Source organism: Eumetopias jubatus, unplaced genomic scaffold, assembly GCF_037043125.1.
Source record: "Eumetopias jubatus isolate StellerSeaLion01/CBP00866 unplaced genomic scaffold, mEumJub1_p1.0 scaffold_4, whole genome shotgun sequence".
In the NCBI taxonomy this organism is placed as follows: Eukaryota; Metazoa; Chordata; class Mammalia; order Carnivora; family Otariidae; genus Eumetopias; species Eumetopias jubatus.
Window position 1 is genome coordinate 171,030,772 of NW_028274810.1, and position 17,327 is coordinate 171,048,098.

The following is a 17,327-nucleotide window of genomic DNA, read 5'->3' on the forward strand; positions in this document are numbered from 1 at the left end:
TGTAACAATAAGCAAACCTGGATCTCTTGGATTTACCTATTAAACTTTATGAGTTATAAATATGTCCAGTTTATAAATTATTGTATTTCTCTGAAATAAGGAATGTGTTTACAGTTTAACATACATTGATTTTCACAAGGATTCTTATTCTGCAATTGGCTTGATTTTTGATTGACCCATATTTAAGCTATATTTACCTGTGAATGGCCACTCCTGGGCCACAGTTTTTTCAAGTGGAAAGAAGCTTGCCTCTGAGAACCTGATCACAGAGATTCACCTCTTTGCATTTTTGGATATTTACAAACTCCATGAACTATATAAATGCCAAGCCATACATTCTGTACATTGAAAAATCACTTGTACTAGATGAACAACAAAAGAAAAAATACTCGTATTTTCAGAAGTGTATTGAGTATTTCAAGGGCTCAGAATTTTCTGAAATGAAGCACTGTCAATATTAGTGCATAACATAGACATAAATGTTGCCATGAGTTCTTGCTTTATCGATAAAAAGGCATAATTTTTAAGTTGTTTACCAATAACAATGGACATATGTTTTTAATAACCATCAAAGGCATGTGAACACATAATGTAATTGCTGTGTGTTACCTCGTTTCACTGTTAGTAAAAGCTACTCTTGAAAATTTTATTAGAAAAAGGATTAAATATTTAAAATATTTAATTTTATAATGCAAATATTCATTTATTATGTTGATCTATACGAACTTGTTGCTTTACTTGGTCAAAATGGTCGAATATGGCAATTCCATATGGTTCAACTTATTAATTTAATCAATAACATGTGTCAGACATTTCCCTTAATTATATACCATGTGCCTCATTCAAATAGATGGAAAAGAGTGTTTTACAAGTAACTGTAAAATAGCTCAAGTAGGAAAAAACTTTGTCCAATTCTTGATTAAGAAAAAAGCAAAACACCTATTCTGTTGTTGTACACAATTTCTAACAAAGTGTAGACATTCAATAACTATTTACTGAATTAATAGGTGAAAATAATGAACCAGTAGAGCAACTAACAAACAAATTAAGTGAAATGAAAATGTATGAGCTCATTCTCTTCTTGTAGTGTCTGGATTTAGTTTGACCTAAAAGGGTAATTCACATAGCTTGTTAGCCCAAATGTGTAGCTGCAGTGCTGAGATGCAAGACAGAAACTAAATAAAATTGCCCTATATCTTTATTGTACAGTCTTGTTTTGCTTTCTGTTGTTCTATAGCAAAGCAGAAAATCTAGGGAAATTAAAATAATCCTTCAGTAGTTTTGGCAGAAATACTTCCACTTATAACCTGAGAATAATTTCATAATCAAAATTGAATTGGAAAGAAATGCCTTCTATCAACAATGGAAAGCTCAAGTTAGAGAAGGAAGGATCCAGTTCCACTGAAAAACCTTTAGATCACAAGGGTTAGTAACTTTGCCACTAGCAGAAATAGTTATCTTCAAATTGCTTTTGAGAAGAAATGCCCTTTTTTTTTAACCTTAGAATACTTAAATGTTTACATTCTGCTACTATATTCTACATGCATTTTAAGCAATAAAATTTTCATTCAACCTCATTCTCAAATCAGAACTGATCACACAAAAGTTGTATTTCTTCACTACTTCAAACTTTTTGCACTGAATACACCACAGGACTTAAACACGGCACCAATTACTGGGGGTTTGAAGGTGTCCAAGTGGAGGCCTCGGCCATGTCTATGCTCACAGCAGAGTAAGAGAATTTTATACGCAATATGCCCTGGACCACACTGACATTCTTAATCTCAGGAAACAAACTGAGTGTTGCTGGAGTGGTGGCGGGTGAGAGGGATGGGGTGGCTGGGTGATAGACATTGGGGAGGGTATGTGCTATGGTGAGCGCTGTGAATTGTGCAAGACTGTCGAATCACAGATCTGTACTTCTGAAACAAATAATGCAACATATGTTAAGAAAAAAGGAAAAGAAGAAGATAGCAGGAGGGGAAGAATGAAGGGGAGTAAGTCAGAGGGGGAGATGAACCATGCAAGCCGATGGACTCTGAAAAACAAACTGAGGGTTCTAGAGGGGAGGAGGGTAGGGGGATGGGTTAGCCTGGTGATGGGTATTAAAGAGGGCACGTACTGCATGGAGCACTGGGTGTTATGCACAAACAATGAATCATGGAACACTACATCAAAAACTAATGATGTAATATATGGTGATTAACATAACAATAAAAAATTTAAAAATAATTTCAAACCAACATATTTCCAAATGAAAATTTGAAACACCTTACAACTCCTTACTACTTTATGAGGTGATTTTCAGTTGCACTTTCCTATTTCCCATAGAGTAAATGACTTGTTTGCATAGACTTCAATATGCCCATCATACTGATGATACTTTTTCAAGTAACTGTACATACTTTTTCAAGTAACTGTACACATTATCACCTCCCAGTGAGTAATAAAGGTAAAAAACTCAGAGTGGCAGAAAGGGGTCTATACAATCTACCCTCAAGTTATGCTGACAGCTTATAAATGCATTACTTCCCTTCATTCATCCTCTACACCAGCAACAATCTTCCCAGGCTTGTTATGAGAATATAACAAAACAATATATCTGAAAGTTCTGGCTGTACACAACTCTTCTCTTTGAGCCACACACCACGGCTCAGGTTCCTCAAATGTTAAATGCCCTTATAAATGCTCTTATAGCTCACACCTTTGTCCATGGGCCTTCTGGCTGTGGGCACTTTCCTACCCTCTCCACCAGCAAACTTTAAATTGTCCTTCCACAGTTTGGCTATCGTGGACATTGCTGCTATGAACATTGGGGTGCACATGCCCCTTCTTTTCACTACCTCTGTATCTTTGGGGTAAATACCTAGTAGTGCAATTGCTGGGTCATAGGGTAGCTCTATTTTTAACATCTTGAGGAACCTCCATACTGTTTTCCAGAGTGGCGGTACCAGCTTGCATTCCCACCAACAGTCTAGGAGGGTTCCCCTTTCTCCACATCCTTGCCAACATTTGCTGTTTCCTGTTTTGTTAATTTTTGCCATTCTAACTGGGATAAGGTGGTAGGTATCTCATTGTGGTTTTGATTTGTATTTCCCTGATGGCTAGTGGTGTTGAGCATTTTTTCATGTGTCTTTAGCCGTTTGTATGTCTTCTTTGGAGAAGTGTCTGTTCATGTCGTCTGCCCATTTTTTGACTGGGTTATTTGTTTTTTGAGTGTTGAGTTTGAGAAGTTCTTTATAGATCTTAGATAACAGCCCTTTATCTGTATTGGGGATTATGCTAAATGAAGTAAGTCAAGCAGAGAAAGACAATTATCATATGGTTTCTCTCACATGTGGAACATAAGCAATAGCACAGAGGACCATAAGGGAAGGGAGGGAAATCTGAAGGGGGAGAAATCAGAGAGGGAGACGAACCATGAGAGACTATGGACCCTAGGAAACAAACTGAGGCTTTCAGAGGGGAGGGGGCTGGGGGATGTGGTAACAGGGTGATGGGTATTAAGGAGGGCACGTGTTGTGATGAGCATTGGGTGTTACACACAACTAATGAATCACTGAACATTACATCAAAAACTAATGATGTACTATACAGTGGCTAACTGAACATAATAAAAAATAAAATAAAATAAATGGTCCTTAAGAGTCAACTCCTTGAACTACTGGAACCCATTGAACTACTGAAATATTATCTACCCTTGCGAAATTTCCTCTCTCCTTCCATAGGTATTATGGAGTTCCTGCTCTGCCATCACGGTCCAGGGGACATCCCTATACTAGATGGCTCATCACTCAGCAGTGTGGGAGTTTGTTTACATGTTTGGGTTCCCCAAGAGAACACCAGCACATCAAGGACAGAGGAAGTAGCATATAATGTGAATGGTGCTCATGGACCTAGAGACATATAATCTGCTTTCATCTACCCATTCCACTCATTTTAAACCATATAATCCTAGGTATCAGATTCCTTTATATATTATGGGTTATTTCTACTTAGATCTGCAATAAAGATAAATGAGATATAAAGATAAATGGCTCAGTTAGCAAAGTGAAATTGCACAGTATTGTTATTGTGATTTTTCTTTTCTCCAGCATCTAGCAGGGTGCCTGGCACTGAAGGGGGCTCAGTTCTATTGCTGACCAGGGAAGGAACCATATGATGGATAAAGACACCAATATAAGCAAACTCCCAAGAAAAACTGACAAGTCTCTTCTTTTAATTACGCAGCTGTTCGAAATTCACGAATGTCCATCCTTCCCCAAAACTATTCTCATTCCTCATTTTTATCAATAAGAACTATGGCAGGATCAACAACAGCTGCTTCCAGCTTCCAGCAAAAGAAGAAAAGCAGGGTGCTGTTTTTTGGTGACAGTTTGTTTATTGTTTATTGTTTTTGCAGAGTAAGAATTCTCTTGTAGTGGGAATACACTCAAAAGAAATGGATGTTTTACTTATCAAAGGCTTCCATTTCATTCCAGTATTTGAGCACCTACTTAAACTCACCTTCTACAAACATGTTTTAAAATAGTAACACTTTATTTACTCTCCACAGTTTAAAAAGCTCAAATTCCATAGCTGGTCTAAAAAGAATAACAGACACACAAGTAATTCCAGTCATTATTCTGAGACTGTAGGGAAAAGAAAATAATAATAAAAAAATAACAACAGAGAGATAAAAGAGAGATTACAGAGAGAGAAGGATAGGAATAGAGGTGAGTTAAAAATAATATTTAGCTGACACAATCTACCCTTTCCAAGTGGAGAGCATAATTCTGTAGCCAACAATATGGAGTAATTTGGCTACATTCTGGTGCCATCCTATGTAAACGAGGGGAAAAGAAAGTAGGAAAAAGGAGACTTATGATAGGAATAGAAAAATAAAATTGAAATCAAAATAAGGATCTGTAAGAATAGCCATTTGAATATTAATTAATACAGCAATGCATTCCAGGACCACTTCTGGAATTGCCATAACTAAGTTTGAATTTCATCTGCCACCTACTATTTATGCATTTACTCAATCAAGCATCTAATCTCCCAGATGCTCAAAAATATGTGTTGAATGAATACCATTTCTAGTTATTCTTATTAATCAGCCTGAATGTTAATTTCTTCACTTTTAAACCTGTGGAAAGATAATAATATTCTCATACAGTGATTGTGAGGACCCAAGGAAATTCATAAATATGAGGTCTATCAACTGTGTGTTTATTAGTAAAACTAAAAAAACTAAGATATTTTTGTTATTACTCAGTCAAAAAAGCAAGACAACTACGTGTTTAATTAAAGCAAAAACCGGCCAACAAACAAAAAAAAGCCCTCTGGTTAACTTGACTCATTCATTCACTTATAATTTAAATTTTCCAGGTGTGGTAGATTGTAAAAGCCTCCTCCTTCCAAAGTATAGGTCTGCTTTTCCACCCCTTGAATCTGAGCCCACCTACATCCTTGTTCATAAACAAAAGTTAGACATAGTTCCACAGTAAAACCCATTTGCACAATTAACTTTACCCAAACCTGCTTCCTTTCTCCTTTTTAACTACATTCTATATAAATACTTATATACGTTTCCATGTTTGTACCTATAATTGAAAATGAGCATGTTTTTATTAAAACTAAGTATTTTCTTAAATCTTTGCAAGATTTTAGAGAAAGTAGGGACTGTATTTCCATCTAATTTGTTGAAGGCATTGCGTTGGTATCATGAAACTTCTAAGGTCATGGACCACAATAATTTCAAGTAGTAAAAAAAATGAAAAATATTACCTGAATACTCAAGAAGAGCCAGGAGTATCCTACACTTTACCTCTGCAGAAAAAGAAAACATTAACGGTTAGTTGTTCAGTCTTTTTCTGTCACTAGCTCCACATTTTAACTGTGTAAAAATTAGCACAATCTTACTATATTAGATAATAAAAATCCCATTTACTTGACATGATGTTCTTCCTATCTGTCCATATAAATTCTATCCATTGCTCAAGATGATAAAATTTCTTACAGTTCTGAATTAAATTAGCCTGTGAAACACCATTCAAATCCTGCTACCTTTGTTAAGTCATCCTTAACTGCTGTAGTTTGCATGGTGTTCTCTAAACTCCTACAGCTATTATGGTCTTGATCAATAAGCTCTCAAACAGCATTTTTTCTTAGTTACTTAAACTTTTAAAGATTATTTATGCATTTTATAATCTTTATATATAATTATACATATCATATTATTCATTATATATTAGAATTATAAATTACTTGTAATTATACAGATTATACTTGGAGATTATATAGCATGTGTATATGTGTATATATGTAATATACACAGTGTATATATTATATATATATATATATACAATCTCTCTCTTTAGACTTCCTTTCCAATCTATAAGTCAAGAACTGCCCTAAAGGGCAGAACAATACTAAATAGTTCCAAATACTCTTCTTCCCAACCCATCTCCAAACAAGAGCAATCACAAATGTTTGATAAATGATGTGTATTAACTTCATACTCATTGCTTTACTTCTAATTGGTAAATAGTTTACTCGCAATAAGTAAATAGAAAAACATACAGAGCTTCTTTATGTGTCCAAGATTATGGGAAATAAAAAAGGTTAAGCTGCATCCTAATCCAAACAGGTTCACAATAGAGTCAGAGTGACAAAATTACCTGATAAGAAATACAGGAGATACTTGAGAGGACATTACATTTTATAAGTGAGAACACAAGAACAAGAGAATTTCAGAGGCAGGAAAGTACCCTGGACGAAGAGTCACAAGACCCATCTGCTACAGATGTCCCCCTTTATCTATGTGGGACATTCCAAGACCCCCAGTGGGTGCCTGAAACCATGGACAGTACCAAACCCTATATATACTACAGTTTTTCCTGTACATACGTATACCTATGACAAAGTTTAATTTACAAATTGGGCACAGTAAGAGATTAACAACAAGAACTAGTAATAAAATAGAATAATTATAATGATATACTGTATTAAAAGTTATATGAATGTGGTCTTTCTCTCTCTCTCAAAATATCTTACTGTACCATACTCATTCTTCTTGTGATGATGTGAAATGATAAAATGCCTGTGTGATGAGATGAAGTGAGGGGAATGATGTAGGCATCGTGACAAAGAGTTAGGCTACTACTGACCTTCTGACAATAAGTCAGAAAGAGGATCATCCCCTTCTGGATTGTCGTTGACTAAGAGTAACTGAAACCAAGGAAAGCAAAACAGTGGATAATGGGGTACTCCTGTACTAGCTTTGCGGTCTTCAGAAAATGGCTAAGCCATAGTTGACCCTTGAACAACACAGGTTTGAACTGCATGGGTCCACTCATGTGTGGAATTTTTTCTATAAACACAGTATAGTACTATAAATGTATTTTTCTTTTCGTCATGATTTTCTTAACATTTTCTTTTCTCTAACTTCCTTTATTGAAAGAATACAGTACAGGATACATATAATATACAAAATATGTACTAACTGATTGTTTATGTTATCAGTAAGGCTCTGGTCAGCAGTGAGCTTAGTAGTGAGGTTTTGGGGGAGTCAAAACTATACACAGGTTTTTGACTGTGCAGGGAGTCAGTGCCCCTAACCTTTATGCTGTTCAATGGTCAACCATACTTTGAGTTTCAAGGTGCTCATTCATAAGTGATGATAACACCTATCTTATCTATTTTATAGGCCTGTGTAGGAAAAATAAATGGGGATATATATTAAAAGCCTTGAAAAATTATTTAACATGCTGTGTATCTGTGAAGCACTGTTATTACTGTAATCTGAATCCAGCTAAAAAGTTGGTATAGAATTCTGAGTCTCGAAAATGTTTTTAAATTTTTTAAAGTTACAATGTCAAGGGAGTAGGTACACATCCTAAGAGTGGGAAAGAGTGCTAGCAAGAGAATATAGTAAAGAATGAATACCAAATATCCAACAAACTAGCATAGAAAAGATTTTATTATATCATTTAGAGACTGAGATTGGGATACAATTAGAAAGCCTCATTGAAAAACAGCATCCAACATCAGATCGATGAGTTTAGACTTATCTAACAAAAAATCACTGTATGGTTCTGGGGCAGAGTACTAAAATGAACATAATATTTTAGGAAGTTGAATATAGTACATAGTAATATATAAATCAGAAAAGACAGAGATGGGGGATTATCCAGAAAGCTGTTCCAATTACTGAGGTAAGAAGAAAAAGGGGAAAACTGGAGACTTTTCATTAAAAAAACAAAAGAGGAAGAAGTTCTTTAGGGTATTTGGGACAAAGGCAGAGGGGAAAAAATGAAAAAAAAATATAAGTTGCTGAAACAATGGGAGATTTTGAAAAGAGCACAACTTTTGTAGGGGGCAAGAACTGAAAATGTGTTTACTAATAAACATTTGAATTTAAGGTGACGGTGGGTCCAATTCTGTCACCAGTTCCAATGTGTGTTTTTTTCCCCACACCATCAAGCAATTGTCTAACACTATCTGGGTATCCTATAATTCAACTCAATTCTGGCATTATCTACCTGGAGATAGCATCGGATCTCACAGGGTAAGGGCTCAGTTCCACAAGACTGCCCCCCACCACACACACACTTCAGGTGCCAACTACAAGTCACCTATGCTTCTGACTAACTGGCTACAGATTGGAGGTTTCAGTGACTCTCTCTTACATTTGATTAATTTGCTACAGTGGCTCACAGAACTCTGAGAAACATTTTACCTACTAAATCACCCATTTATGGTAAAAGGATATAGCTCAGGAGCCAGGTGGAAGAGGAACTGGGTAATGCATGGGGAAATGGTGCAGCACTTCCATGCTCTCTACATGCACCACTCTTGTAGAACCAACGTGGAAGCTCTCTGAACCTCATTCTTTTGGGATCTTATGGAGGCTTCATTACATGGGCACTACTGATTAAATCATTGGTCATTGGTGTCGGAACTCAATCTCCAACCCCTCTCTACTCCCAGAAGTCGGGGGTGGGACTGAAAGTTCCAACCCTCTAATCGCATGGTTGGCTTCCTTGGCAACCAGCTCCCATTCTGAGAAGTTTTCCAAAAGTCACCTCACTGGCATAACAAAAGATACCTTTATAGTTCTCATCATAAGAAATTCCAAGAGTTTCAGGAAGTCTGTGCCAGGAAAGGGGACAAAGACCAAATATATATTTCTTATATAAATCACAGTATCAGAGTGTGCTAATCAAGTAAAAACATCTTCAGTTGGCTGATAATTTGACACCATAATTTAGTGTAGTGATGAAGCAGGAGGCAGGCATTATCTTAGTGTTTAGTGACAGGACAAAATGAATCTATCCCCCATTTAGCGCACTGTGTTTTCTGCTCTCCTCTACCCTCAGTTTGGCAAGCTATGATATGAACACTATGAATGACACAGTGTGATGTAGCTTAGGAATGGCACTGTAACAGTACTTCCTATATAAAGATCACAGAATTATTATGTTTTGATACCATTTGGTATATATTTGATAGGATATTTTGAACTCAGAGATGAACGAATGATGAGGTTCAGAACATGCTACCCCAAAATATGGCAATACTGAAAATTTTAAGCTGAAGGAATCTGATAAACAGCAGGTGTATGGAGGTCTCTCTGACCTCCCCCAACTCCCCTGAAACTGGTCATAAAACCCTTTTGTGAGAAGTGCCTTCCCAATCCCAGAGTAAAGGAGCTTCCTTATTTCCACTGATAGAGAGACACTGAGAGGAACAGGCCTTGTGAAGTTTCTCTAGTTTACTACCCTTAGCACATACCCTTTCATCCTACCACATTTTTCCAAAGCTTTCTACTCTTTATCAAACCTAGTATAAAAGCACTCAGGTTTAACCATTTCTTCTGGTCTTCATTTCGTTACAAAGGCTCCTGTATCATGTAAAACATATTAAACAAATTTATGTGTTTCCCTTGTTAATTTGTCTTTAGTCTGACTAATTTATAGAGCCCAGCAAAAGAACCTAGAAGGGGAGAAGGAAAAAAAGACATTACTTTTTTCATCCCCTACAGAAACATGAGAATGGGGTTATCCCAGCTACATATATAAACCACGAAATTCTGACAAGGCGACATTACACTGAATTGCTAGCCAAGACCTAACCCTTCGTTAAACAATTCCCTATATAAAGACAATTGGGAAATAGAATGAAAATTACTTTAAGTTGAATAGAATAAATTCATAATGAATTGGTGAGGTTACTTCTAATATAACAAGCAGTTGATTATAAGGATCTCAATGCTGCTGCTTCCATCCTGTATAATAGGACCAGACAACACACAGATGACCAGGAAATGACAGCATGACCTGTTCCTTGACAGTCCACTGGGCTGAGCTAGTGATTAATCATTTTTTAAAAACTCATTTAACATAGTGACAATCACAGCACTTATCCAAAGAATAACTACATCTCACTAAAACTTGCAACCAGGGATATAACTTAAAATTTTGCAAAGGGCCCTCCCCACACCATTCACTGGAAGACACTCAGCATACCCAACCACACTCAGCCAGCTGTTGGGCTCCCCTGACCAAGAATGGCATCTATATTCACAACATACATCAATCAATATGTATAAATAGTTATCATTCCTACAGCTGCTTCTTGTGATTCGAGTGAGGTATTGAGGGTATAAAAGTAGGACTTAAGATGAAAATGTAAGATTTTCAAAACAAATACCATTAAAAATTAAGCTTATTAAAGAGGGCACGTATTGAATGGAGCAGTGGGTGTTATACGCAAACAGTGAATCATGGAACACTACATCAAAAACTAATGATGTAATGTATGGTAATTAACATAACATAATAAAATAAAATTGTAAAAAAAGGTAAAAAAGTTTCTCTAAAAAAAATTAAGCTTTTTATCCTGCATTAGAAAAAGTTTATATCTTAAAGATAAAGCTCCTCAAAAAACAAAACAAGAAAAGGTTTAAAGATTTCTCTGTTCTTAACTGATATAGCATTTACTCTGAAAACAATTATAATGTAAAAAAAAACCCTCAAAGATGATGAGAACAAATGCATTTATATATTTTTAAAGATTTTATTTAAATTCAAGTTAGTTAACACATAGTGTATTATTAGTTTCAGGGGTAGAGAGAACAAGTGCATTTAGATTCATGAATTATAATTCCTAGGAGTGTTATGATACTGGCACTTATTCTACAAAAAGAAAAAAACAAAAACTTTTTACTCAGTAAAATATATGTTTAAATTCCTTAAACCAAGCAGTCTTTACAAAATGTATTTATCATTTTTTTTTATTCTTTACTTTGGGTTTTTTTTTTTTTAAGATTTTATTTATTTATTTGAGAGAGAGAGAATGAGAGATAGAGAGCACGAGAGGGAAGAGGGTCAGAGGGAGAAGCAGACTCCCTGCCGAGCAGGGAGCCCGATGTGGGACTCGATCCCGGGACTCCAGGATCATGACCTGAGCCGAAGGCAGTCGCTTAACCAACTGAGCCACCCAGGCGCCCACCTTGGGAGGTTTTAAATTCAGACTTTTCATTAAATATGATGTTAGAATCTGTCACAAGTAACCATTATATTTAGCTATAAAATAAAAATGTAGCCAAGAAATCCAGCTGTCAAAAACAAAAGATTTTTTCACACAATAGAATTGCCGTGATTTATTTGGAGCTTTCCATATCTGTACAAACCTTTCCTCTACTGATCTCTAATAAGTATCTAAGCTGTTATATCTGAGTATATTTCGAGGCAGATGACTTAGTAATCACAAAACATATACACATCTCTATCTTTTGATAAAAGAAGAAACTGAGGCCCATGTCACAGGCTCAGACTCTATCAGATTTGAGAGCTGTCTTTTGTCAGCAAAGTACACAACTCTCTCTAATTTATCCTCAAAAAGATGGCAGGGACTGGGGGTATGCTGTAATTCTGCTGAGTACTACTTACCACATGCAACTGACATACAAACGACTGAGGAATAAAAATTTAAATAAATACTTATTTATTGTGGAGGTTTCTTAACCTCAGCACTATTGACATTTTGGGCCAAATAATTCTTTGTTGTGAGGGACTGTCCTGTACATTGCAGAACATTTCACAGCATCCCTGGCCTCTACACACTCGCTGCCAGGGGCACCCCCACAATTGTCACAACCGAAAAATATCTCCAGATTATCGCCAGCCACTGGTCTAATGCTGGAAAGAAAATCACCGAATTAGGCATTTTAAAACATTAAACGAATTTCTCACTTCACCTTCTCCACCATATTTGTTTTGGAAACTCTCAGAATTTTCTACTTAGTACCCTGACCCTAAACAACATGTAATCAGATGCGCTAGAATTGTCCTGAAATGTTGTATCTCCAACTGCAGATTGTATCAATTAGAGGATGTTGAGTAAACAATGTCATGATAGTTAATAGCAAGAAATTTAGACAAATACGAAACTTATAAACCAATGATATAAGCTATCCTATTATTTTGATTCTCACAGATTCACAATTAATTTTTTAGGCTTCCCATAAAACTTAGTTTCATGACTTTTGTGACTCCTTCAGAAATTTTGCTGATATTGTTTCATATTATAAAATATGAAACTCTCCACATTCCATGTCCTCCCAAGTATGAGCCCTTATTTTATTCACTGCGAATATTCTCCATGATACAGTGTACATCATTTAGATCCTTGGAACATAAGGCTCTAAAATCCTATTCTTTCTTTTGCTTCCTTCGTCCCTCACCCTTTCCAGTTCTTTGATTTTCCTCATAATATGAAACACTGCAAAAAGTAATCAGGGCATTCCTGAACTTTTGGTTTTAAATGATTATTGCTAATACTATGCAATATTCTTTGCTTTTCATCCTGACCTTCAACAAATTTTCTGATGTTCTGAGCAAGATTCCGGACACTGCTGGGAAGATTCCAAGGGTCTTGCTTGATGTGAAGCCTTAACCTTTTTGGACAACTCAGCTTTGGTTCCATTTCCTGCTGAAATTCTAAATAAATACAGAAAATCTCTTGTAAATTTCAACCATTTACCAAACAGTTAACAAATCTGTGAGCTTCAGAATCCTCTTTCATTCCTGTTGTCCTGGGTTATTAGCATGGTGGTACTTTCTCTAGTTATATTACAGGAGAAAATCGGTTAAATCTAAAAAGGAAAGACTAACCTTATTACTTCCTTACAAACATTTAAAAAAAGGAGCAAATTTAGATAAAAACTCTATTTTCAATGTCCGAAACTAGATGTCAGAAAATGGCAGCTCTAGATGTTGTTCTGTTTGGCTGTTCTGTTTGCCAAAAGCACATTCCCGAGACCCCTTCCTCCAACCAATAGGCTACAACCAAGTAGGCATTATGCTGGTTTCAGCAAAAGCTGAAACACTTCACACATATGCCACACTTCTATCTCTTCAACGAACTCATTCCTATTTATTCTAGTCCCTACAGGCATTGCACATTTTAAACGTGCAAAGAAATTTCAAAGATCCTATACTGACTTTTTATATATATTCAAAAATGATTAAAACAGAATTAATATAAAGGGAATTATGAAACATGAGCAGCCATTTTCCTCTTACACTATGGTTTTACTTCATGACTGTATTATTTCCCACCTTTGTTTCCCGATTGCTTATAATAGTGATTTTTTAAATCTTACCTTGTAATCCTTGACCTGGTGTGAGGTACTTGGTTTGCTCAAAGGCCCTTACAACAGCTTGCCCTTTTAGGAGGTTGGTAATAGAATCCACCTACCATAACAGCAGAGATTTCTGAAAGTTACATGCTTCTCATAATAAGTAATATACATTTCTAAGAGTAAACCTTGTGAAATATTTTTGTCTTAAAGCCACAATTATTTTTGCAATCTCATGATGCTTGCAAAATCCATCTTTAAATAAAGTATTGGAATAAACTCACTGATAATGCTTGCAATATTTCTTACTATCCCATCATATATTAATATAAGATATAAATATACTCAATATATTCATTTTACAAGAGAAGATTTCTAGAGTTATTTTTAAAAACCCTAAAAGTCATCATAATCCTTTTCAAAGCAGTAAAAGCTTTTACACTAGGAATTTTGGTGTTGGATGTAAATCTTTTTAAAAAATGCAAAACACCAACACAAACACCAAGAGAATCTTGCGCTTCTTGAAATTAGGAATAATGTTAAGCAAGAAGTGTTATAAAACCTGTCATTCTGCAAACCTACAAAGAAACAAATAATAAAAAGAATAACTCCTGTTTTTATAACTGTACTTCTTCCAAGAACCATAAACTATTTGACAGTCACAACAATCCTTTGGGTTCGTTGGCTGAAGAATATTTATTGCCTTTTAAATTGTGGAAATTGAGGTGAAGGGGATGGAAGGGCAGATTGAGGCCTTTCCATTCTTACTCTAAGCTCTTTTTACTATGTCTGAAAAAGGGATTCCTGACAGTTTGATCTGTGGAAAAAAAAAAGACCCACAACTGCCCCAATCATACCTGGCTGAAAAGATGCTCCAGGCAGCTATGTATCTTGTCCTGTTTGTCATGAGAAATGCGAACGCTGAGGGGAAGCTCATCACCTAGATGTAGAAAAATAAATCATCCGTCTTTGTTTAACATGCTAAAATATTTTGATATAGGTGAAACTAAAAAATAAAATAATAAACACGCACTCTGATTCCATCATGTTCTCATGATCAGATAAAGAATTCCAAAGGACTTAATAGCAATTAGGATATCAGATGATTGCTCTTTGAAATAGAGGTGTGCGCAGAGTGCCTCACAGGAAAAAAAAAACAATATATATCTTATGTCAATGATTTTTTCAAATAGTGCAGTTTTCTAACTGTTAAATAGTTGAAATAAACTGCATATTTCAAAATGAAGATGTGTCCTAATCGGATGCGAAGTCTTGGTTCTTAACACACCCCAGATAAGATATCTGTAAGATCTTTCTATCAGTCAGTGTTTTCCTCATCATTCGGCTCCCCGTGCACCTACTGTCTCAGAAGTCCTCAGGTTCAAAGCCCGACCCGCCTCCTCACACGGTCAACAACGCCTCATGTTTTAGTACAACCTGCTTCCTGTGTACCTAGCCTCCTTGTAGTACCATGAAAACTCCTAAAATAGATATTAAGATCAGACTTCATTTGTTTCTCTCCTCTCTTTTTAATTCACTCTGTTCACAAGGGGATTGGGACGTTGACTTCATCCAGCACGTGTGGCTGCCAAGGATGACTGATATAAGGTGAAAACGCAGGTCGATCACATGGTGCAGTCTCTGAGAGGTATCTCCCAGAGGACGGGGAGCAGAAAGGATGCACGCCTCGGCCAAACGCACCTGAGTCCATCTCATCACTGTGAAAGTAGGAGCTGCACTGGCTGCTGCAGATGCTGGTGAAGGAGGCGATGGAATTCCTGTTGCTGTTGCAGTCGCTGGGAAGAAGGAGGCACACGTCACTTCGGGCATGCATTTGTCGTAGCCCTGCCAGTTCTTATCAGATACACGTGTCATGCCACAGTTAGACTTACTGATAGGTCTTAGAGAAAATGACGAGAAAGATAAATCTGGTTTGACTCACATTTTATCTTACACTTTAGAAAAATTTAAATTCAATTGTATTTCAAAATCTCTGAAGCCGTGTAGGCTGATCCTGAATGATTTTTTTTTTTTTTTTTTTTTTTTTTAAATCTGAAGGTAGAAAACTAGGAGTCAAACCGCACTTAAAAATCGCCTGGGTGGCTCAGTTGGTTAATCGACTGCCTTCGGCTCAGGTAATGATCCCAGGGTCCTGGGATCGAGTCCTGCATCGTGCTCCCTCCTCGGTTGGGAGTCTGCTTTTCTCTTTCCCCCTGCGTGTGCTCTCTCTCTCTCTCTACCTCTCTCTGTCAAATAAAAAAGTAAAATCTTAAAAAAAAATTCATCATTATCTATTTGAGGTGGCATGTCTGTAGTTAATGTGCTAATAGAGACAAGGTCCTGTTTCATGATCTCTGCCTTTCAAGTCTTTCTGGTAGCTTTCAATTATAACTCATCAGCTGTAGTCTGAGCTTCCCCGGAAGGGACCGGCACCCTGTCTCCCCCTCAGAGCTCAGCACTGGCCACCACACCTGGTTAGTGCTCGATAATGGTCAATGTCGAAGGAAAGAATGTGTAAAAGGTTTGTGTATGAATATGGACAAATTATAGATTTCAGAAAGGGTATAAGAGACAAAATATTTCCCCCCCCTCAGAATCAGTTAAAAGGACTTATTTAACTCTAAATTTACATTTAAAATTTCTAGTTTAACCTAGAGGGAGACTCAGAGGGTAATTTTAATTATCTGATGACTAGAAATTGAGGTAAGAAAGTATTTTTAGATCTATAATTTCCCATTGGAGAAAAACCACAGGTTCGTATTAAACAGTCTACTGGTATCCTTTGAAGCTAAAAGTAAATGAAATGGTAAAGGTGGTTAATCTGTGTTATATACTATTAAATCTCTAGGAATAATTAACTCAACATATTTGTTAAAATCCTTTTCATGTAGAAATTGGGATAGTACAGTGATTAAGAGAGAAACTGTGAGCCAGACCACCTGGTTTCACAGATAAATTATGTTAACTCCTGTGGCCTCAGCTTCTTCACATGTAAAATGGAGTTAATATCAGCACATGCCACACAGGGCTGTGTTGGGAATTATGTGAGATCATCCTGCTTCCCCATGTGTCTGGCAAAAATGTTTTTAACGTTAGCTATTAGTTTGTGTTAAACATCTCTGTGGAGAATAACTTTAATAGTAATTGCTTAATATTTTTTCATTGTAAAACACTGTATAATAAATAACAGTGAATAAGAGAGTTTTTGTCTTTGATTAAAGTAAGTAAGACAGGAGGCGCCCAGGTGGCGCAGTCGGTTGATCATCAGACTCTTGGTTTCGGCTCAGGTCATGATCTTAGGGTCGTGTGATCAAGCCTCAGCAGGAAGTCTGCTAGAAGGCGCCCAGGTGGCGCAGTCGGTTGATCATCAGACTCTTGGTTTCGGCTCAGGTCATGATCTTAGGGTCGTGTGATCAAGCCTCAGCAGGAAGTCTGCTAGAGATTCCCTCTCCCTCTGCCCCTCCCACTCATGCGCACTCTCTCTCTCTCTCTCTCTCTCTCTCAAATAAATAGATCTTTAAAGTAAATAAGACAGGAGATGCTGAAGCCACACACGCAGCACATATGGCCAGTGACAACAGTTCTCAATGAGGTGTCAGGTGACACGAGGACTCAAGGGAGAACTAGCATTTTCATGTAAGGAAGTTCACTGGAGCTGTCATCATTGGAAGGATGATGGTAGGCAGATGACAAGACTTTG

At 36.6% G+C, this 17,327-nt stretch overlaps 1 protein-coding gene across 1 annotated transcript in view; it reads right to left on the minus strand.

Annotated features, from left to right (window-relative positions):
• Positions 1-17,327, minus strand: part of PREX2 (phosphatidylinositol-3,4,5-trisphosphate dependent Rac exchange factor 2) — a 294,568-nt gene that overhangs the window by 92,601 nt on the left and 184,640 nt on the right. The window contains exons 27-31 of the mRNA XM_028111247.2: positions 15,329-15,423; positions 14,485-14,567; positions 13,652-13,742; positions 12,858-12,986; positions 5,770-5,811 (exon numbers count right to left, since the gene is read on the minus strand). Of these exons, the coding sequence (XP_027967048.1) occupies positions 5,770-5,811; positions 12,858-12,986; positions 13,652-13,742; positions 14,485-14,567; positions 15,329-15,423 (440 nt within the window). The remainder of the gene's footprint in view (positions 1-5,769; positions 5,812-12,857; positions 12,987-13,651; positions 13,743-14,484; positions 14,568-15,328; positions 15,424-17,327) is intronic.